This window comes from Anarhichas minor, unplaced genomic scaffold (genome assembly GCF_050575085.1).
Source record: "Anarhichas minor isolate MPS153535 unplaced genomic scaffold, ASM5057508v1 ptg000003l, whole genome shotgun sequence".
Classification (NCBI taxonomy): domain Eukaryota; kingdom Metazoa; phylum Chordata; class Actinopteri; order Perciformes; family Anarhichadidae; genus Anarhichas; species Anarhichas minor.
Genome location: NW_027466449.1, coordinates 7579429 through 7602008, shown reverse-complemented (window position 1 = coordinate 7602008; position 22580 = coordinate 7579429). Strand labels below are relative to the sequence as shown.

Below are 22580 nucleotides of genomic sequence, written 5' to 3'. Positions count from 1 at the left end.
CAGATGTCTAATGTGACTCTAGCATCAACAACAAACAAAGTCTTTCCTCTCTATAGTCATTTCCATCTCAGTGACAGGCTGTCTTATTCTATGGTATCAGACAAAACTGTTTACGATGCATCGACACCATTCATTGATTCTAAAAAAAAGCCACTCCACTGACACAATAGGAAATGATAGTTTACTGCATGATTCATTCCCTACTTAGGCATAATAACACCTGCTTGTTGGCTGAATGATGACACAGTTCAGCATGCCATTTTGCCCCACCATATGTATATCTGGCATGCGCCTCCATTCACATGCACACTCAGATCAACACACTCACATGAAGATATCAGCGAATAAATGACTAAACTTGAAGTAATTCCAGCTGCTGTCACTCAGATTTAATGACTTGCCCACGATGACCATCACTTCTAGCCAATTCACTTCAATGCAGAGAAAGGGACTGCAGTGCGTCAGAAAAACAGGCAAATCAATGGCTTTCTGTGGCCTTATAAAGACTACCATGCCAACATATTTGTTTTTTTCACTTCCTAATCTGTAATGAAACAGGAAGAGCAGTATAGAGTCCGTAGCTAAGCATAATAATGTGTGAATGTGTGTAGCGGTTTGTTGTTGCAATGTGTGTGCTGCAGGTTTATTACATGAGAACATGAGTGCAGGGGGAAGGGGAGGGTTAGTGATCTGAGCAGCACTCAACGTGATAAAGAAGTCCAGAAAGATGGACAGGTGGAGAGATAATGAAAGAGAAAAGCATGTATCATTTTAGCTCTGATGTTAGCACTGCGCTGCAAGGCACATTCGAGGATTGGCTGCCAGAGGGCCATTAGTGAGGGCTGCTTCCCAGCAAATACTGTTGACAAACCATTTCAAAATAGATGGTGTGTCTTCAGACAATTGACTCCACTGGCCATACAACCTGTTGATTCGCCAAAATCAGATCTGATTTGTGCTTTGAGAAATGTGTGTAATGTGTGAAGGAAAGGTGGAATAAAGCAAGTATTATCTAATATCTTAAATATCATAATACATCAAGGCATTTAATAAATGTGCGTCGCTTTTTGAGGATCAAATAGCAAGTTTCAAATGAAGGAAGGAATTCACATAGAAAGTGTGTAGAAACTCCCAATGATGCTGACAATGTTGTCCTTATACGTACATGGTAATGTTAAACACTGCAGTCTAAGTCAACTTTATCATTTCTACATCACATCTTTGCTGCAGCACAGCCTCCCACACACTTAATGGTATTAAGGATGCACCTGTACGTCAATCTGACATCGACAGAGGAAACAAATGGAGGTAAGATCACGCTGATACAAGGCAGGTTCTTCAGAAGGCCTTTGAAAATGAGTATTTCTGAAATGTGGTCTAAAAAAAGCATACAACCTGAATGTGTCATGGAAAATATATTGATAATATATCAAATTTTTAAGCAGCTTATAAGGAAAATATACAACTGAATCAGACAATACATTTCTGAATTGCATTTCGAAGTGGTTCGGCATACACTTGCAACAGTTTTAAAATGCATTTGAAAGACATGGAGTTTCAATGAGAAACACCTGAATAGATTGGAAATGCGCTGGATTTGAAAACAAAATTACAATAATGCAATGTCAAAACATAAAGATACACTTTGAATGTAATTTTCTGTACAAAGTGTACTGTAAATGTACTGTAAATGCAAAAATATTTCTGGTTTCCCAGGGAATACAAATCCGGGGGGGAAATAAAAACTCCAGAGAGTTTTAGCTTTACAAGAAGGCTCTGAATAGCTGGTTACCAACAGTAACTTATCCAAGCCTTTTTGCACTCTGTCATTGTTTTCTCATACATTTACAGATCTCTCCAGTCATCTGATTATGTGTTTTTTATCAACATGGCCCTGACCTGCTCTATTTTCCCCAGTAAGCAGCTTCACCTCTGTCTGGGAGTTTATGTTCCGAATGACTTGACTGCAGCTGTAACCGTGGTATAGCAACTAAAGAAACCTTTCTATTTGTGGACCCAAAATATCCATCTCTCCTTCCATAGATATCTTTTTCTCCTTATACCACTTCCTTTCTCTGTATCTTTCTCTTATGTTCCTGTTGAAGTAAAAGGCTACGTGCCGCTTTGCACGTGCATTGTGCACCTGTGAGTGTGTTTATTTGTGAATGTTTAGGGCTGGTGTTGACTCATGCATGCAATGAGATAGGACAAGGATCCCCCCCAGCAATGACACACACACACACACACACACACACACACACACACACACAAGTACTGTATATTTGGTTGAATGGCAGAGACAGAGAAATACATGGAAAAGCGTAAAAAAAGAACAACTGCCTCGCAAACGTTTTTTCCCCCATTGCTTGTGTTCATCCACTGCATAGACCCACACATGCAAACAGAAATACATGTATCTGCATCAATGGCAACGTGCTACATCATTTCATCTGAAGTCATAATCAAAGTAACAAACCTCTATTTAATCCTTTAGACCTGTGATGAATTTGCTATCTTAAATTAGGGCTACAGCTAATAATTATTTTTATCATCGATTCTGCTACTTATTTCTTTGATTTATCGAGTAATCATTTCTTTGTATTAAACTGCATAACTTTTGAAGTGCTCCTGTTGTTTTGAACACCCCTTGTACTTTTTCAGCTACTTGGTAATGTTAAGCCCCTGGAGGTGGTAGGGCTCTGTGTCTCGCTCAGATGCAGGGATTTGATCCCCAGGTTTCCCTGAGACCCCTGAGACCCATGCATAATTTTGATAACAAGTCGAGTGAGCTCTTGACAGAAAGCAGCCCTGTTGGCAAACGCGAGGGAAAATTGCCGTGACAGAACCGGCGTGTCTTTTTATGTCTCAGCTGGAGAATCGTCTTTGTCATCAGCTTATAAGGCAGACTGCAGACATTATGGAAAAAGCAACAAAAATAGCTGAAATTGAAGGTATGCTGCTGGCCCGCTGCGGCCCAGCCTTGTGTTCGGCAGTCTGAGATATTTTTAAACTTCGCACTCCGGCCCACCCTCATCTTCGTCCTCGCCTCTTGCCCTCCCACCCAACCCCCTGTCTCCTCTCTGCTGTGCAACTGATCTCCTCCATATTGTTTCTCTCTCACACATGCAAAAGGTAAAATGAGAGAGAGAGGGAGAGAAATGGACTGAGAGAAAGGACAGAAAGGCGACTTGTATATCAAACCAGTGCTCCCAGTCTCCCAGCTAGATGAAGAAATTACTGAATTTTGGGCTGAATGTTGCATGATTTGCCGGCTTGGAATGTGAACACCAAGTGAAGCATTAGGATCATTCCTGGGGCATTTTCATTTCTCTCATTCTCCTCTTCTCTTCACTCTCTCCCCCAGCTCTGTCTCTCTCTCTCTCTCTCTCTCTCTCTGACTTGTCGGCATACAGCCAGTCTGCCAGTTATTAATTATGTCTTCCCCCCTTTCATTTCACCATCTCTTTTTCGCTCTAACGGCCTTGCCCTGACATATTTCCAGGTCTCCCATGCCCCTCTCCTCCTCTATCTCCCACTTTCTTTCCTTCTTTTTTTCCCTCTTCCTCTGGTCTCTGTTTGTAAACGTGCAGAGGAGAAGAATGAGGGAACAAATTAGGAAACACAGGAGTGCATTCCATACCTTGTTTAGAAAGAATTCTCCTACAGCGCAGAGGGGGGGAAGAGCTGCTTCCCCCATGCGATTCTACCCCCACTTTCAGCCCATATGGCGCTTTATATGTCTGCAAGTCTTCAGGGGTGTCATGACATTTGTTCGTACACTATTACAACTGTTATTACTGCTACTCCCTCTAATGTTCGTTCAAAGTTAACTGTGCTTTTCTGAAGTGAGATTGAGTACAGTGGGAAAAAAATGAGTTCACTTTCTACTCTGAACATCTTTTCATCCAGATTGAAGCATGCTTGCTGTAAGTCTTAGCAACACGTGAACTACAACGATTGCCTCGGTGACCCCTCAGGCTGTCAGAGTAGAGAAGTACTCTGATTCTGGCTGCTCTCCTCTGCAGTCCTCCCCAGAGAACGTTTGATAGAGGCCCCGCTGAGAAACTTTCCAAAACAGTGCACAAAGCAGAGCAAACAATGGAAAGTGACAATATTGAAAGCGATGTGGAGTTTTCTTGAATAAGTGGGCTTGAGTTTTGACTACAATTTAGAGGAGATGAGGATGCTGATTGTAGATTTACTGATCCTGAAAACAGCTGCTTGTTGTGTCTTCATGGCTACCTTGTTCTTAATCAAATTGACTGTTATGTTAAGTATGTGAAAGAGACTTGCTGTTGTGTTCTGACCTGAATTCTCCCATGTGTCTCTCTGTGACCAGACGTTAGTTGTACAAGTTAATTAGTTGCTCAAACGTGTCTAATTATCAAGTATCTTAAGTATTACTCAATCGCAAAATGAATTCTTGGTAAATCAAGACTAAAACCGAACTTATCTAACTTCTTTGCTCTGTTCACTCCAGCAGGCAACCTGTGTCTCGTGGAAGAATGTAAAAAGGACAAGAAGTTTTTAAATGGGAAATTCAGTGATTAAAGAACACATTTCCCGTCAGTCTTTGGTAAACTTCTCCTCTGGTTTCTGCCGGCTCCACTACGTTGTCAGCAAACAAGAATTGATCTGACCTTCTGTCCTTTGTCAGCAGGTACCATCGACACTCTCACGCTCTAGTTCAGAGATAGCCAGCAGCTAGTCTATTTCATCTCATACTTGAGGTTTTGGTCTAGGTTGGCCTAGTGGTTAAGACAGAAGCCTACAGGTAACCCTCCTCTCTCTCCTTATGCTTTCTGTCAGCATCTTCACTGTAAACTATCTAATGTTTCTGTAGCTTTGCTTCACTTTCACACATTAGATTGTCGTATTCAGAATCAATGTTCCATAAAGTAATCAACACTGTTCAATCCGTGGACTTAGCCCACAGATTTACAGGTGGACCTGAGCACCAGGTCTTCCTGTCACACTTGAATGGATTTTGTGTATTCATAAGACACCCTCTTAATGGCCAAATGGAACGCTCTTCATCCAAATGCAGGATTTGATCTGAAACAGACAAAAACTGACAGGTGCAGATGGTTTTCTTCAATTTGGAATTAGCTTTTCAAAGGCATCCTTTGTGTGCACGGCATTGTTTTATAAATAAGGCATGAAAACATTTAATACTGTATAAATAGTGATGCAAATCTATTGCTAATTATTACACTTTGTGTGCGTGTGTGTTTGCCACAGGCAGGCATGTGTACGTGTGTGTGTGCCCACATGTGTAGGTTGAGTTCATGATGTCTCCCACTCTGTCTCCCTTTTGGGTTTTGTTGCTATGGTGATTAGAGTGGGGAGAGGTCTCGAGCCATGGAAAGGAATGAGAATGTGTGCCTGCAAAGCCCATCAAGTCTGACTGAGATTAACTGTAACAGCACATCTACATCCACAGTGTGTCAGATCAGCATTAGAGCTAGACTTCTTGTGTCATTGTGGTTTCAACACGTGACCCTTTAATGCTTAGCTCGCATAAACAGTGTCTGAATGTGTACTATGCTAAAGACACAAATTATATGTGAAGCCATATTTGCAGAATTCAGTTCAGGGATTTCAAACGACCCTCATTTCACATCTGACTCGTTTAGGTATAGAGAGAAGTGACCTTTTCTACATGCAGCAACTGAAAAACAGCAAGAGGTGAGAGGACTAGAGCTGTGAGGCAGACTGGGGCCCAGAGGAGAGGCTCCCATGTCCCAGCAGGCACCACAACTCTGTCTCCTGCTCTCCTCGTAGGCATCCTGAGTGGCACTGCCACAGCTGCCGTATGGAATCTCAATCGCTTCTAATTTGCCTTGCGTTGACAGCCACCTCGGGCATTATGGCAGCCTTGTTTATCTCTAAATATAAGTGTGAGCCACCCTCTCCCTTTCCGTCTTTTAGAGTCTACGTGTGTGTCCAGATAATCATAGTAATGATGAACAGTACCCAGTGGGTGTGCACTGGTGCTGCCTGCTGCTAAAGAGGCTGAAAGGGTAGTGTAGATCACCACTATGATTATTAAACACACACGCGTGCGAAACCCACACTAGAACAGAGTGCCCTGTAGACGCTGCAAGGTCATGCAAGTGCTATGATGTGATAGCTCCACCTTCACAAGCTGCAACATTAAAATGATGTACACGTTAATGCATCAATAATTCTAATGAGCCATTCTGCACAATGAGTACTTTTACTTTTGGTACTTTAAAGGTTCTCTCTGACAGTGTTTGCCACTTTTGAAAAAAATAACAAACCATTGTGACCCAATTCACAATAGGCCTGATCTATAAAATCATGTGAAGAGCAGAATTTGTGCATAAATTAACATTTCTGATCATTTTACTGCCATTTCGGAACAATATGAACATTCAGGGTCCTTCGTGTGGCTGGAAGGTGTACTGCAGATATGAATGCTAAATAAAAGAAGAAATATATTCGGCCACTCTAATGAAAGAGATTCTAGCGTCAATAGGATCAATACAAACAGGGATCAGTTTCTCTCTTCTGCACCAATTTGTATTTCATCAGAGTAGGACTGTCTGTGCAACGTTAAGTTGCATTCTTTGCTTCTCACAGCTGTTGTTGTGTTGTGTCTTCACACAACACACGCTTCAGCGAGCACCCTGACTAGTTACTCCAGACGACAGATGATGGCGGAACAAAACAAAACGAGCAATTTCACAGCTGTGAATGATGGTTGATGGTATTTTTGTGCTTTTATTTGCATTTAAATAAATGTTTGCACTTTGTTTGATTTAAAAAAAGTACAATTATTATGTTTGCAGATTGAATTTACAATGATTTAAAAAAGTACATTTGTTATTTATTTTTAAAAGGTGTGCATCTGATTAAGCAATTTACAGTGTAAAGCAGCATGAAAGTATAGGCCTAAACTACTTATAATCTGTATCTATCGGAGATTATGTCCCTATATTACTTGGTATTGGATTTCAATTTTGCGATATCCCTTGCACTCCCCCTCAGGTAAACAAACAGGTCAAATCCGCTCGTTTAGCACTGTTGCCAATGTTAGCGCTTTTAGCACAGTTAGCTGCAAGCCACTAGCTCAGCCGTCACCATGTTGAGAGCCGCGCGGAAGCAATAGATTTACTCTGAGTTTCAAATTTAGCACCTTTTGTAATTTAACTTCAGTAAACTTTTGAAGGCATGGTTTTTACTGGTACTGCTACTTTTACAAAACCGTTGGAGTAGGCCTATTTCTTCTACCACTGTCAATCAGTGAACGATGGGAAGTGTTGCGTACAATTATGCATTGTAGATATAAAGTGGGTTCAGTATCATCTGTTATCCAGTCTACTTGACAGCACATGTGTCTTGCTAAAAGATCAAATATTTGCTCTTTTGCTGCTTCTGAAAGAGTTACAGAAGAATATATATATACCTGTATGTGATTTTCTTATCACTGTATATTTTGACGATGTAACATATCCCATATCATACCAACCTTTTAATCACTCCTTTGTTCGTTATCAAATCATGATTTGTGTTTATATTCTCCTGATGTGTTCTGAGAGTGAAATGGACCACACTGGAACCTGAAGAAGCTTCCCTAGAGTTGACATTAAGAGAAATAACGGCAGATGGTGCCAGGAACTTGGCAAATCTCTTTCTGAATAGAGTTTTCAGGCCAAACAACCACAAACATGGTTGCAGTTTCAGACTGCCACAAGCAGAGGAAAAAGTGTCTGTGGTGCGACTGCCACTGCATCCTTTTCTGTAAAGAAAAGTAAGCTTCAGATGCATGTAGGTTCTGGGGGATTGACTGAAACCTTGGTTGAGATGGAAGCAGCAGCTGTGACGTGTTACAGTTTAAAAAGGTCTCATCAGGCGAAGTGTCTGAATCACTCTTTCACAATGTTCCATAGACAACAGGATTAATACCAACGTCATCTAGTCATTCTATTGATATGGTGCTTTACTGTGATGCCACAGAAGATTGACCCTGATGACTTGTTTGTGTGTCACTTGACTGTGTCTGCTGCGTATTTTCTTCTGTGCTCCTGGAATCACAGCAGTGTGTGTGTGTGTGTGTGCATAAACTAGGTCAGTAGGAGGACAGGAAATCTCTGTTCACGTGTCTGTCTGACTGTAAATGTGTCTCTCCTTGCACGCAAATACACACACACACACACACACACACACACACACACACACACACACACACACACACACACACACACACACACTATAATGACAATGGTTGTGCTTCTGCATACATGTCCATGTTCCTAGATTGCTTATATGCTCTCAAGTATATATTTGTAAGGCAACATGTGCCCTAATCGCTCTCTTCAGTCACTGAGGGTTTTAGCTTATATCTGGCATATGTGCTTAAGCTTCATTTGCTGCTTGACTAAATCATGAATAATCCCTGCTCTCCACATCAGCCCATCTCGGCATTTCCCTCTTTCTGCTGCTCATTTACATACACGTTAATATTCACAGCCTGATCATTTCAGAGGATTTCAAATGTTGAAGGTTTAGTAGCTTAAGTCGTACCGTACGTAATCACCACTAGGGAAGAGAGGAGAGATTTTCTAAGTACTTTTTCCTTTACTCCTGTGTCACTGTCTTCTCTGCCAGGGGGTTCTGCATGTCGAGCTTGTGCTGGTGTCAGCAGCTTTGGTGCAGAGCAGGGCCTCGCATCAGAGAAGGGAGCTGTGTGTGCTGATCCCAGGACACACAGCTGAAAAAAAACCTGCAGTGCAGAGAGGGGAAGAGTGGGTTAGAGTGCAGAAGAGGTGGCAGAGTAAAACAAAAAGTGGGGGCATGTTGTAAAGGGGAAGGAGTCAAGATGAAGAAGGCAAGAGGGAGGACAGTATAAAGAGAGAACAGCCAAGTGCCAGGATTTATTAATCAGCAGCAGTACAAACAAAATACACATGAAACAGCCTGTGGCCAACAGGATGAAATATAATGAGAAAAAAAAGTGAAAGAGACAAAAGATCCAAAAATTCTCTTTTCATTGTGAAAATCACTGCTGACAAGTATACAATGAGATCTTAAATGTTGCCTTGTTGTTTCTGCAAAAGTTCATCAGAGGACAGTCAAAGGGTTTCCGGTCATACACATCTGGTACTAAGTGCCTCATTGTCTCACAGGTCTATCAGTCTACACATCTGAGTGCCTGGGTGCAGCCCAGGTCCTGCTAGTTGATGGGAAGAGTGTCCATTTCCTCTGAGTAGTTGAAATGTAATATACAAGCAGAGGCTGGGCTGAAGTGCATAAGGTGGGGAAGGCAATGAACGAGTGAAAAGAGAATAAAGAAGATAAGCATGATGTTCTGTTGAGTTGTTAGCGATGACCTAGGCAGGTGTCTGGTGCCTGTGTGTTGACCGCTGCACTCTCGTAACCCGTGTGATCTTTGAGGTGCTGGCATTGATTTTGCGCGAAGCTGGACATTTAACATGCTTGACACCGTGGTGACCAGCAGGTCGCCTGTCTCTGATTTGCTTTGTTTTGTTTACTGAGACAGACGTGACACTGGAAGCTCACATCACAAGTGAACAGACTGCAGTCACACATCTGGACAGCTACCCTGGAGAAAATGTGCATGTACCATTTTTGTGCACTGGCAAGTGTGTGGGCACCTGCATGTCTGTCTGTATTGGTGGAGTCCAGTGATGCCTAAATTGCCCATACAGTCCCAAGAGGCTGTAGGATTGACAGAGAGCTCCAGAGTGGAGCAGCTGTGAACAAGTTTGCTCCATTACAGCCAACGCTTTCAGCCTGATTTGTTGGCTCAGCAGCACTCACTTATCAACTGATCAATAAAGGGAAGTTGGACCAAACTTCTTCAGGGGGACCAACACTTAAAGCACATCTATCCACATCATCTACCTACAAACTGAAGGTTGCTTTGTCCTTATTTTTCTTTGCCCCTTAGTTTTCTGTTTCAAACATTAAATTGCTCGTAAATTAATCTTATATTCGATCAAATCCAAATCCAAACCTTTGTGACCTTCACAAGAATATTGCATCTGATGTTTTCCCTTCCCACATGAAAGTCTGAATGATTCAGGTAATCACTGGATAATTCAATCCAGCTACAATTGTATTCAAAACTTTACTGAGCAGCCATGGTTCACTGCAAACCTCATGAAAAAGACAGATGAACTATTTTTTGATAATCAATTAATTGTTTTATTCAATGCTGAACTTTCACCAGCCGCCAATTCTCTGTCTGAAAGGCAAATATGCAAAATATTTATTGGTTCGTGCTTTTTAAATTTGACCATTTACGCTTTCCCATGTCAGTAAATTGAATATTTTGGAGTGGTTGGACAGAACAAGACATTTTGATGAAATCCCCTCGCCCCCTGGTAATTTCGAGGCAGTTATCTGACGTTTTATACCAAACAACGTATCGCTTAATCAAGACGACAATCAGCAGATTTATTGATACTGAAAATAATCGTTAGTGGAAGCCCTAAAATGATTAGACCAGACATGAAGTCAAAAGCTTGATTTAGTGCAAGAAAAAGTGGTAATGGATAAATGAAGCATAGACTACCTACATTAGAGTCTTTAAAGTTGTCCTCTCAGTCGATGAGTTCTGTCAAACTTCACTATTGTGAGTGAACAGCATCAAGAGAATGTCTGGAGCTGCTTTGCAGCAGAAACCCACTCGGCTCTAAAGTTACATGGTACAGCAACTTTTTGGGCAAGCCTTCCACCCGGGCTCCGCTCAGCCTGTCAGACAGTGAGTGGGCGGCTGGTGAAAGCCCAGCATTAACTGATCACCACAGATCAGGCCAGCTTAATGCAGCCCTGCTGCCCTGTGCCTTCACCTGTTAATTATCACTAGCACATAAACAATAGTCAAGTTGCATTAACAAAATCAGCCTGGGTAATCTTGTTTTCGCTGCGCCATTATGAAGATGAATGTCACTGGGCACTATCAGCATCCAGCAAGACAGAGGGAAGGATTTTTTTTTCAACCTTTTTTTATCCCAATTTCCTCTGTGTAGGTGGCACACAGAGGACTCCTCTCATCTTGAAATGTGTAGGGAGAGCGGAGGCATGCGGCTCTGAGGGGAAGCTCATCATCTCCCTTTGCGTTTCACAGTTTCCTTGCTGCTACTGTGAAAATAAAAAAAAAGCTGTTAATGATGTCCCTGTAGTGGCCTAAGGTTTCATACTGAGATTCAGCTTTCCAGGGTCAACAGGGAAACTAACCCACACGCACGACGATTAGTAGGGGAACTGCAGAGTTGCCATGGTGACAGATGCAGATGTTGTGATCTTCATTATAAAACCGATAAATTATGTACACTCTGCACGTTGTAAATCTGTACATTTGACAGAGCCACTGTGTCATTCTGACGTCAAATCGTGGAGCTGCACCGCTGTCTCCACTCACTTTTAATTGCTTCCAGGCACAGAGAGGGTGTCAGTCTCTCTTCCCCCATTTTTTTGTTGTTGTCATGAGCTATCCCAGCCGATGTCTGGAGCTGGTTGGATGCTGTGTTACTGCGGTTGTGTCTCTACACTGTGACTCCTAAAGCCTGCCTGACTGAACCTGAGCAGGAAACAACACTGGAAAACACAATCCTCGAGGCCTGGTCTTTGTTAGAGGTCAGAGGAGCCGGGGGTTGGGGTTATCACATCAGAGTCATTTTCACATCCTCTCTGTTCTCTCAAGCTGGGGACCCTCAGAGATGGCCTATGCTTTGCCTCAGGCTTTTACAGCTCCAGCCACAAATACAATAGCTTTTTGATGTTTTTGTTATTGTATTGTCTTCTACAGCTAAGACACTTCACAACAGGCAGAGGCTTGAACTCAGACTGCTGTTCTTTATTATGTTGTCTTTTACTGTCGATGGACCCGTCCAGAGTTTGTTTAGAGCTTCTGTCTATTCCCCGCAGGGTTTAGTCGTCTCCCTTCTTTGTACCCCTCTCTGCTCCTTGCCTCTTCCCTCTGTTCAATCCTCCATTCTGCCAGGCTCAGATCTCCTTTTACTGTCTTAAGCCTTTCATGTGGATGGGGGTGTGGAAGGATAGGGAAATTGGCCACCCTGGGATCATACACACACACACACACACACACACACACACACACACACACACACACACACACACACACACACACATACGCATGATGCCTGTAAATTGTATGTAGAGAGGAGGAAGATTACAGAGGAAATGCTGTTTATGTGGTGAAAATACACATACAGATAAATTCGAGTTTTTTCACTGGATCCATAAACAATGTGTTTTACCTAGATATGTGTGGACTGGCATTGTAATGTCATGGGTTGGAGTTGTTTTGCTCTGAAGTTAGCCATCTCTCAAACATTTTGACTGAGGTTTGTGCACTGGAGAATTGGGGACAGTTTTTAGACAGCTCATTTTCATTGATCGGTACAGTGGCTACTATCGCATTTCTTAGGGAAAGCAATAATGAATAAATCGTGGACAAGCTCAATCTCTTTAAGTATGGAAACTGAGGGCAATTGTAAATTTATTTTGGTTTCGCCTTTGAAGACGATACACTCACAAAATGGGCCACGCTGTGTCAATGTTGCTCCTGCAGTCTGGGTCTGAGTCTTACTGCTGAGATTTGTGATAAGATCGTCCTCTGTGGCTCATATAAAGAACACTGAAATGAGGTCAGTGTTGTCTTTTAATGAACAAATGCATGAAAAAGTCACAAACTCAATTCAAGCTTCAGGAAAAGTGCTTTTTTTTAAAAACTAAAAGTCATTTAGTTTCCAGCTTTGTCACATTCAGTTGACAATTGGCATGAAATAGCAGCTGTATTCGAACAATATTAAGCCTTGGCAGAGAGTCTTAGCAAGAGAGACTGTTTCTCCATCTGTAAAAGAGTGTTGATCGAGGGTCAGAGGTCAGGTCGAGGCCAAGAAGATGAATGGGGAGGCATGACCGAACTGTGTTTGCACACAACAGATAAAACACTCAAGACACACAGTTTAGAGGAAGAGCTATCTCAGGACTGAGGAAGGGCGGTAGGGTAGGGTGGATGAGGCAGGATGGGAATGGGGGACAAGACAGAAAAAACAAACTGTCCCAAGCAAGGATCTCCCCTTCTACAAAGGCTTAAAGTGGATGTCCGGTCCCAGCTCGCCCCCCAAGCTCACTTCCCATGTCCTCCTGACATCCCTGTGCAGCAGCCGTTCTGGAGTATTTTTCACATCCACCATTCTGACCTCATCTGTCTGCCTTGCATCAGAGTGTGTGCTGGTCATGTGATTGGATGCACAGCTCAAGCATACAAAACATGGTCCGCGTGACACAAACATAATAGTGCATATTTTATGTTGCAGCTCACAGCTGCACAGCTGTGTTTGAAGAGGAAGGCTATTTATATATCCACCCTTTGTTTTATGTCTCCCTTAACTTCTTCTCTCCTGTGTTGTCGACTCCCACTGAGCAGCGCAGCTGCTTTCATTTAATTGTCAGTCACGAGTTCTATTGCCTCAAACAAAATGCTGTTTTTGCACATATATTAATTGATTTATTGACTGTGGAGGTCTGAATGAAGAGAGTTAGAATGTACTCTGCCCTTTGACCCATTAAACTCTTACATATCAGTTCTCTAACCTCCACTGTCTCCTCAGACACTCATTGTTTTACCAATAACCTTCTGCTCTATTTCTCTCCCTGTCTCTTGTCTCCAGACTCATACTCAGCAGCAGGCAGTGAGGGCAGCATCTCCACCTCCGTGGCGTCACTACCCCCACAGGCATCAGGCAGCTCGGCCCCGAGCTCCCCGGGCTCCAGACGCTCTGTGAGCACGCTGAAGAAGTGGCTCACGAACCCTGTCCGCAAACTCAGCGTCGGGGCCAGCGCCAAAGGGGAGCGCCAGGTCCGCAAACTTGAGGGAAAGCCTCCACCTCTTCCGTCCCACAGCCACAGCCAGGATCTGGGCAGCCCCCCGAGGCCTGATGAGACTTTTATCATCCTGCCTGTCACCCACAGAGAACTGGTGAGAAGTGAAAAGTTGTAACAAGGATGCATCTTTTTTTTTTTCTTCTTGGTCACATGAAACAAGGTCTTGCATGCCAGCTTTGTGCTTCAAGTTCCCTTTTACATGTTTGAGATGAACCACCTCATGAGTAAACTCATTTATTCCCACAGCGTCTTATCTCAAAGCCTTGGTATAAACTGGCTCTGAAGTAAACATGCAAAGCTTCGGTCTTGTATAAATACAAGCTAAAGCCAACATCTTGACAGTGTCTTGTTTACACTATAGCTCAAGACTATTAGTGGAGACACAGGTTTAATGTAGAGCTGAGCCATGAAGGACTAAGTATCATGGCAGGTGGCGATGCTGTTACATAAACAGCAGCACTGCTGGCTCATCCCTCAGGACCTCATGGCGCCATGTTCTATGATTCATGTGCTCTATGTTGCAGCTGTGCAACTGCCTGTGTGCCCGAATGCATGAGCATGCTACAGACATTTTGCATCATGTTGATATTGTGTTATTCTGACACTGTGGATGTGTGTGTGTGTGTGTGTTTGTTCCAGGAGTGGAAAGATGGCCTGGCAAGCCCTGAGGACCTGTCACCGGCTACGCTGCAGTCCCCCAGCTACTTAACTGACTCGCTGATTGGCTGCACGTCACTGCCAAACACCCAGGTCTGTCACCTGTCACCTAACCCGTTGTATCCGTCACCACATATTGTTTTTGTCACATAACATCTAGTAGAGCTGATGTTACTGGCTTTAATACAAGTAGTCATTTTTCGACAGGTTACCAGAATACTTGATTGTACCCCCAGCTTTATAGAATCAATGATTAGCTATGATAAGATTGAAACTTTGAGGAGTAAATCCACTTACAATTCATTTTAGCTGACAATTTACTGTAGTTAGTGGCAGTAATATTTTCAGTGAGGATCCAGCCTGGCGGGGAGGTGACATCAGTACTGTTTGTCTCCATGGCCTTCCAGCCAGATCTGAAAATGACTAACTCTGCTGCTGCAGGGCGGAGTTCAACTATCAGGCTCAACAAACTCAAAGATGGACACAGGAGTGCTGCTTTCTGCAACCACATACACACACACACACACACACACACACACACACACACACACACACACACACACACACACACACACACACACACACACAACCACAGATGCAAATATATAGATACTATATAGACCCATGCATATGGACACCCCACACATGTAAGGGAGTCTAAGTGAATACAAGGCCCTCTCAGAGTAGATCGATGCACCAGAGGGCAGAGCTTGACCGCGACCTGTGTGATGCATGACTCACATTCAACATGTTACAAAAGGACATGCCTGGAGATAAATAAGAGAGCACAAAACGGCAGATGTGATGAAGGATGACTCCACTTCTATGAGCTGACAAAGAACGCTGTGTGTGTGCACATACGCTTGCAGTTCTCCATCAACACTCAGTTGGAGTCAGTTGCTCGCGGCAAAGGAGCGTCTTAAGTCGAGTGTTCAGAGGGTCCCTTTTGTGTTGGAAGCATGGCAGGAACTGGGATTCGCTAGAGCAGCAGTAATATTGCAGGAATCACTAGAGCCTGAGCCCTATCAATACAAAGTAAAACAATAATGACATCTGAATATTTGAGCATTGTGGAGTGACTCTTGTTGGTGAATCAACACCATGGCATTTAAATCCTAATTTTTATCTCAACAACACATCAAAAGACATTGATGTGATTATATCAGGGGGATGAGGTTAGTGCTTGGTGTTTAGAGAGAGAGATGGAGGTGTAGAGAGATTAATGTAGTTATCTCTGAGCTGTGGTTTCTGTCTCTGTATTTCACCTTCAATGGCCTCATGTCCAGTGTTATATGCATTGCTGCTGTTTTTCCTCTTTTCTACACACTAACGTCTCTAATCTCACAACCACAGCAGAACATATAGTTTTTGGTGAAATGTTTTGTTGGCCAATGGAAAGTTCTGTTGATTGTCAGCAGTTAAACAAAATGTGGTGTCAAAAAGGAAGCCAGAACTGCAGATCACAATATTTAATAAATAGCTTGTCCTGAGGAACAGTTTGTACCAGTCTTCCATCTGGACCTACGAATGCGAATAGAGTTATTGTGAGGTGTCTTAAAAACCCAATCCCTTGTGATTAGCACCAATGCAAACAAATTGCAGTTTTCAGCACTTACAACTATGTAACTGTGTTCCTCCTGGGCTCAGGACCATACCTTTGTACTTGCATGTCTAAGTATTTGCGGTGTCTGCTCCATCCCAAAAAGAGAGAAATTGCTGATGCCACTGCTGGAAAAGTAAGAAAACATACCAGCTTCAAGCATCAGCCATTATTTCTGGGTATGATGAAAAACATCACATGTAAAGCCATGAAGAGTAGCATTTCTTTAAGTCAATCCATTTAATATCACTTTAATACTGCGGATTTGCAGCATTTTATGTGTTCCAACAGTAAGCGGTTTCTAAGTCCATAAAGTGGCAATGAGTGGCAATTTTTTTTTGAAGATCCAACACAAAAGCATGACCTCAGTTTGTATTAAAGCTGTTGTCAGTCTTCGTCCTGAGCTTCTGAGTAGAAAAACAAAACTTGTAACAGAGAGAGACGGGGTGAATTTTTCCTTTGGGCTTCACCGCAGCACATCTGGAGGTGATCAGGGAGCCAGGGAGACCTGTCAGCCAGGCTGGAACGCTCCTCGCTGGGCAGCGAGGGTCTTTATGGAGCCTCTCTGTCTCTCCCTACACCCATGCCTCTCTACTTAGCTACGCTTTGTCTCTTTCAATCTTTTTCTCTCTCTCACACATCACTGTGACAGAACAGAAAGCTCACAACTTGTAGACGCCAACTAGTTAATCATGGACATGGCAGGTGAACAAATTGAACTAGACCAGAGGGGAAACAGAGAAAGTTCCATAGCTTTATCCATTTCCTTATACGTCTATCTATCCGATCAATGTAGCCTATTTATTTCTCCATGGGGCAGCCGCCTGCCAGGGGATTAGCTGTATGTCTGTGTATGTGTTTAAGGTGGGGAGGTTCTGCTTGACTCGGACAATTGGACATGGGGATCTAGGTGAGGACAGACGGCTGCTCCTATAAGTTTACACAGTCAGCAGAGGGTGACTAGCATAAAAAGAAACCGCTGAGCAGCATGGCTAAAAATAGAGGGAAAGACTTTTGTACACATACAATTGAACAGAGGGATGCCTGTGAGCCATTGTACAACCATATGTGGCATAAGTGTGAGAAATAGGCCACACAAACATGTTGGTCTTGTGTATCTATTGACTTAGTGATGATTTTAATCTTCGCAGGCTTTGTTTCCACGTGCACAATGACTATATATTTGCACCAGGACCCCCACAGGAAATTATATCAATTCCAGGAAAAAGCATGAATAGGAGGCCATGTCCAGTATATAACGCATGAACAATCTATTAGATCACAGTAACCTTGGGTTTATCCTGCACGCATTTCTATCGGTTTTAGTAGATGCAGAAATAGAAAAAAAAGACAGTGTGATGTATTTACATATTGGTTTAAATCCTCAGGTGGCAAAATAGGAAATATAATTAACTTATTAATTCACACGTAAATCAGAAATGTAACTGCCAGCGGGCGATCAGTAATTGTACTCCATCAAGAACCTTCACAGCTTTGTTTGTCATCGAGCCTGTTGCTCCTCCAACTGTCTATCTTTTAATCTCTTTCTCTCCATCAATCTGTGGCTGCTGTGCACAGCACGGACCATTAACGGTGACAATCTGAATCTGATCTTCTTATCCTTCAATCTCTGCTCCTCGTGTCTCTCTGCTCTTTCTGGTCGCCTTGGGAACCTGCATCATTATCATCTCTCTCTCGCTCTTTATCTCCCTTTGCTTTCTTTTTTCCTGGCATGATCCCCATTACTGCCAATGGATCTTTGATAAACAGTTTCTCTATCCGTCTGTCTCTGTCTCCTCAGGACACTCAGTCCACCAGTGTTTTGCAAGATGACAGCGGCTCCGTCTTGATGGACGACACCTCCAGCCAATGGTCAGCTGCGGCTGACACTGAAGAGGAGAGGAGGAGTGCCTTAGAGAAAAGCATGTATGTTTTTTATCAATGTAAAGAACCAAACGCATCATTTATCTCCCATGATAATCGTCATGGCAGTCCTATGCTAGTCATCTTTATATATTTTTTTAACTAGGTGAGTGTAAACTTTCCCAATAAAATTAAGCATATTTGCGTGTTCAGTTGATCTGTTGCACTTAAAAGTATATAGGTACATGGGTATATAGGTACATGGGTACTACAGGTAAGTATATAGGTTACACTAATTAACTGAATATATTTAATGGAAAATCAACCAGTTGAAAACTGTCTCCATTTTCCCTTTGACTTTTCCAGGAAACTTTCTACAAAATTACAATGTCCTGTCCTTATTCGGAAAATTATTAGGAGACTGGGACGCATTAAAAGAAAGTGTTACCAAGATTTTAGCAGCGTGCAAAATACATTTGGTAGCATAACTAACACTAATCTGCCTTTTTTGTATCTTTACAGGTATGTACTGAAGGAGCTCATTGAGACAGAGAAGTACTACGTGGTGGACTTGGGGCTCATAGTGGAGGTAAACCTCAAAGTCTGCCAGCTAAGAACACACAATCTGCCCTGACAGAGAAGAGGGAATTTACTGTGCATCCCAATACCTATACTACCATACTATTATGTCCCAATACATAGTATGTGAAATGCAGTATGCCAAAATATAAATAAATGTCCTACTGCATCCGGTCACAGTGCGTTTCTGGCCATTTTGACCCACAATCCTCTGCACAGCAGATATATGAGCAAGAGGGTCAAAGTTCAAGGTGCAATGTTATGACAAAGAAGTCCCAATTGAATGCATACCGCATGTAACAGTACATACTCTGTAAAGGCAGCTGCAGTATGTACTAAAAGTAAAAACGTAAAAAAAGCATGTGATCTGGAGCTCAGAGTTTGTCATTCACCCAGTCTGTCAGAGACGGCCCTAAATCCTCATCACAATTCCTCCACTTTCCTCCATCCCGCTGTCTCCAGTTTTAAGCAGATTTTGTGAATTATTAGCTTGAAGGGTATTATGTTGCAAGGCAAGCCATCTTACAGGTGTCTTTAATAGATGGAGTTATTTTGGTTCAGAGAAGAATTCTTGCCATCTAAAAGTTAATAAAAACTCAGTATCAGCTGCTGTGTGATTGTTGCGGTGTGTGATAACAATCTAGGTGTATTTACTGGTGTTACTCAGAGCCAGGTGTTGGTTATTGTTGTTGCGAACAGACGTCAGCAGTTCTGTTATTTCCATTGCAGGGCTACATGGCCACAATGCACTCCAAAGGTATACCGGAGGACATGAAGGGAAAAGACAAGATTGTTTTTGGGAACATTCACCAAATATTTGAATGGCATAAAGAGTAAGTCCCTGATTTTTTAAGATAAACTACATTTGATTTGAAAAAAATGTGTTTGCAGCTGCATTCAAAGCGAAAGACAAACTGATTTGCAGAATATTGTGTTTGTGGCCTGAGTGGAGGACAAAGGAACAATGGGTCAGGAGACAAATCTGATCTTCCGTTTTGGGGATGATTGTGCTTGTGTGTGTGTTTTCTCTCTGTAGCTACTTCCTGGGAGAGCTGGAGAAGTGTATAGCAGAGCCAGAGAGGCTGGCTCAGCTCTTCATTAAACATGTGAGTATGCATAGACACACACACACACACACACACACACGCACACACACGTCAGTGGAAGTGTCTGGGTCTGCTTCCTTGTGCTGTTTGGCGTGAGGGTAAATAGAGCTAAGAAAACATGCAGAGCTCCTGTTTATCTTATGCTCTCCCTCTCTCTCTCAACTAACTGCCAGCGTCTCGTCTTCCACTTCCCTTTTACTGATACGTCTCAGTCCAGGCTGTGTTTTTACAACAGCGCACACGGCAACCCCTCACATACACACAAACGACACACTTTTCAGTCTGGGCTGAACTGGTCAGGAAACAGCAGGGAAAAAACAGCTCGAAAAGACAACATGAATGAGACGAGGAATAACAAAACCTCAGTTTTCGCTCTTTGATATGAAGGTTTTTTCCACCCAAAACGGCGACCGACGTCTTCCTACATACCCTGGCTCAAGAATGTAGCGAAGCGCTGCATGCATAGAAAGATGCACTGTTAAGTATATTGTTCTTAGAATAGAATAGAGCCTGAGCCGGGATAGGGGTCACACGGCTTATACGGGGGAGCAAAATTAGATTTATGTATATTGGTTAAGTGGTGACACATGCAGACTAAGCAGACATGATGGGTAATTTGACCAACTTGTCTTTTGCTTCTTGTCTGAAGATGATGAAGTTAAATGTCTGTGTCTCTCTTTTGCTATATTCACTCTCTCTGTCTGAAGCTCTTCAAACAATCCGATAAGGCTCAGCCCATTGGATGATTAACTTAAAAAGCCTGTGGGGGAATAAAGAAACTTGTAACTAGATCTAAGCATAGTGTCAAACTTTGAAAACAAGCAGACTGGGAACATGGCCCTAATGAAAAGCAGAAAGCCCAATCTGCTTTTAACAAGGGCTGTGTCACCAATATGCAACATGGGTGTGTGCTCACTCACGCACATGCAACATATAAACACCTGTAAACATGCAGCAACACTAGTATACTGAAAGCTGGTCGTCGGATGAGCTCATATTTCACATGCAGCCCTATTCTGCTGTGTTACACGATGTCCATATTCAGGTGAAGCAGCTCACTGGTCTCTAGGTTACAGAGCCATGCAGCTTGTTGCTAGGTACAGCCTTATATCGGCAGTCTCTGCAAGGCTCAGGTTTCCCTGAGTGTAACCTGGGTGAATTATATATAACCTGAAGCTCATCTACATGAAACTCCATTAAAACCTCTTAAACCCGGAGCCTATTTGTAGGTCTCTGCTCGAAAATGGCATAGCCCTACAAAACTGACCATAGTTCTGTAACTACAAGGTCGATTTTAATAATTTTTGTTGATATAATCAGATCACAACACTTGTGAGATTGTTCAGATGGGTAATATTGTGTATATGTTGCTGGTTAATATAGTAAATGAAGACATTACACAGCTCAAATTGAAAATAATCAGGTTCGCCTGCAAAAAAAGCACTTTTATTGATAAAAGGTTGTTGAAATAATGCAGATAGCTCCCTAAAACTCTCCCAAATCATAGCACAACTGATCAGTAGTTATTGAATAAAGGTTAAAGTGGAATAAAGTGAAGAATAAGAGGACATTGTACATTGTACTTTTATATACTATATAACTATATATTTCACTTTTTTATCACTCATATTATTCAATACATCCAAATACAGATGTTAGGAATCATTTTGAGATTCATAACATCATCAGAGCCTGTTTTGGCTGTCATCTATAGGATTTTCTCAGTTCATGTGTGTGTATGGCGCTGTATCTCAGCCTATCCTCGGTCGATTTCAGTAAATAAGCCCTCCTTCGACGCGTCAGAGTCTCAGGAAGGCCTCTGACGAATTTGGTGTTGATTGACAGAAGTTTCAACCAGTCAAGTTGCAAGAAGTGCCGCGTGTCCCCTGGCGTAAATTTCCGCTCTCAGGAAGTCTGACCACTCGCCCAAACCTGCTTGACCGCTCTTATTCTGGAAACAGCTCGGAAGTAAACAGTATGCAGTTGGCAACAATGACTCCAGCTTTGAAACGGATAATCTGCGACGTTATTGTCCTCATTTTTCATAAAACTTGGCCACATACCTACGATTTCTTTCGGCGGAGGGCAGCACGAAGGTACGTTTGACCACTCACAGCTGTCCAGTGCTCACACGGAGCGGAAAATCGAAGTTAGTTCCGTGTTCGGCCACGTGTGCTAATGCTATTAAATGCATTGCATGGCTTGGTAGCCGCTAGCATCAGGGTGCAAATATTGATTTGCGGTACTCATAACGCCGATTTCTGGCCAGGATTTCATGCTTTTATGCCACGATTTATATATGCTTATATGAGTAGCCTATAGTTGTGTTTGGAGTGTGTAAGAAGTGACTTATATGATGGTGTTGCCCATACGTTGCTGTTTCATCCGAAAAAATAACTGGGCCAATCCAACATACTGGCGAACAATCAGGCTAATTTCCGCACATGATTTTCAGGGGTCCTGAGCCCGAGAGCCCCCAAATTTGGGGGCGTCGGGCTAAAGAGGTTTTAAGACTCTCAGCCACATCTGCGCTCCCATGCCAATTAGTCACAGAAGAGTAAGCGCTAACCAGATAGGGTCAGCTTCAAAGGACCCGCACTCTGAGACAAATCATCATTGCTCTGCTCGGGGACACAGACGTTGATTGTTGTTTTTCATTTATCTGTGAATTTTTCATTGTGTGACTAATTTGTACCAAAAGTTCAACGGAATGGTTTTTCAATGAGATGTTTGTTTGGATTGTAGGAGAGGCGTCTGCATATGTACGTTGTGTACTGTCAGAACAAGCCCAAGTCGGAACATATCGTATCGGAGTATATTGAGACTTACTTTGAGGTGAGTACCTCAAATTATAATATTTAGTTTATTTT

General features: G+C 42.6%; 1 protein-coding gene across 1 annotated transcript in view; it reads left to right on the top strand.

Annotated features, from left to right (window-relative positions):
- The window catches only part of arhgef25a (Rho guanine nucleotide exchange factor (GEF) 25a), a 40966-nt gene that overhangs the window by 14554 nt on the left and 3832 nt on the right, over window positions 1–22580 (top strand). Inside the window, exons 3-9 of the mRNA XM_076090974.1 lie at window positions 13692–13999; window positions 14545–14655; window positions 17964–18088; window positions 18548–18614; window positions 19334–19437; window positions 19641–19710; window positions 22456–22545. Of these exons, the coding sequence (XP_075947089.1) occupies window positions 13692–13999; window positions 14545–14655; window positions 17964–18088; window positions 18548–18614; window positions 19334–19437; window positions 19641–19710; window positions 22456–22545 (875 nt within the window). The remainder of the gene's footprint in view (window positions 1–13691; window positions 14000–14544; window positions 14656–17963; window positions 18089–18547; window positions 18615–19333; window positions 19438–19640; window positions 19711–22455; window positions 22546–22580) is intronic.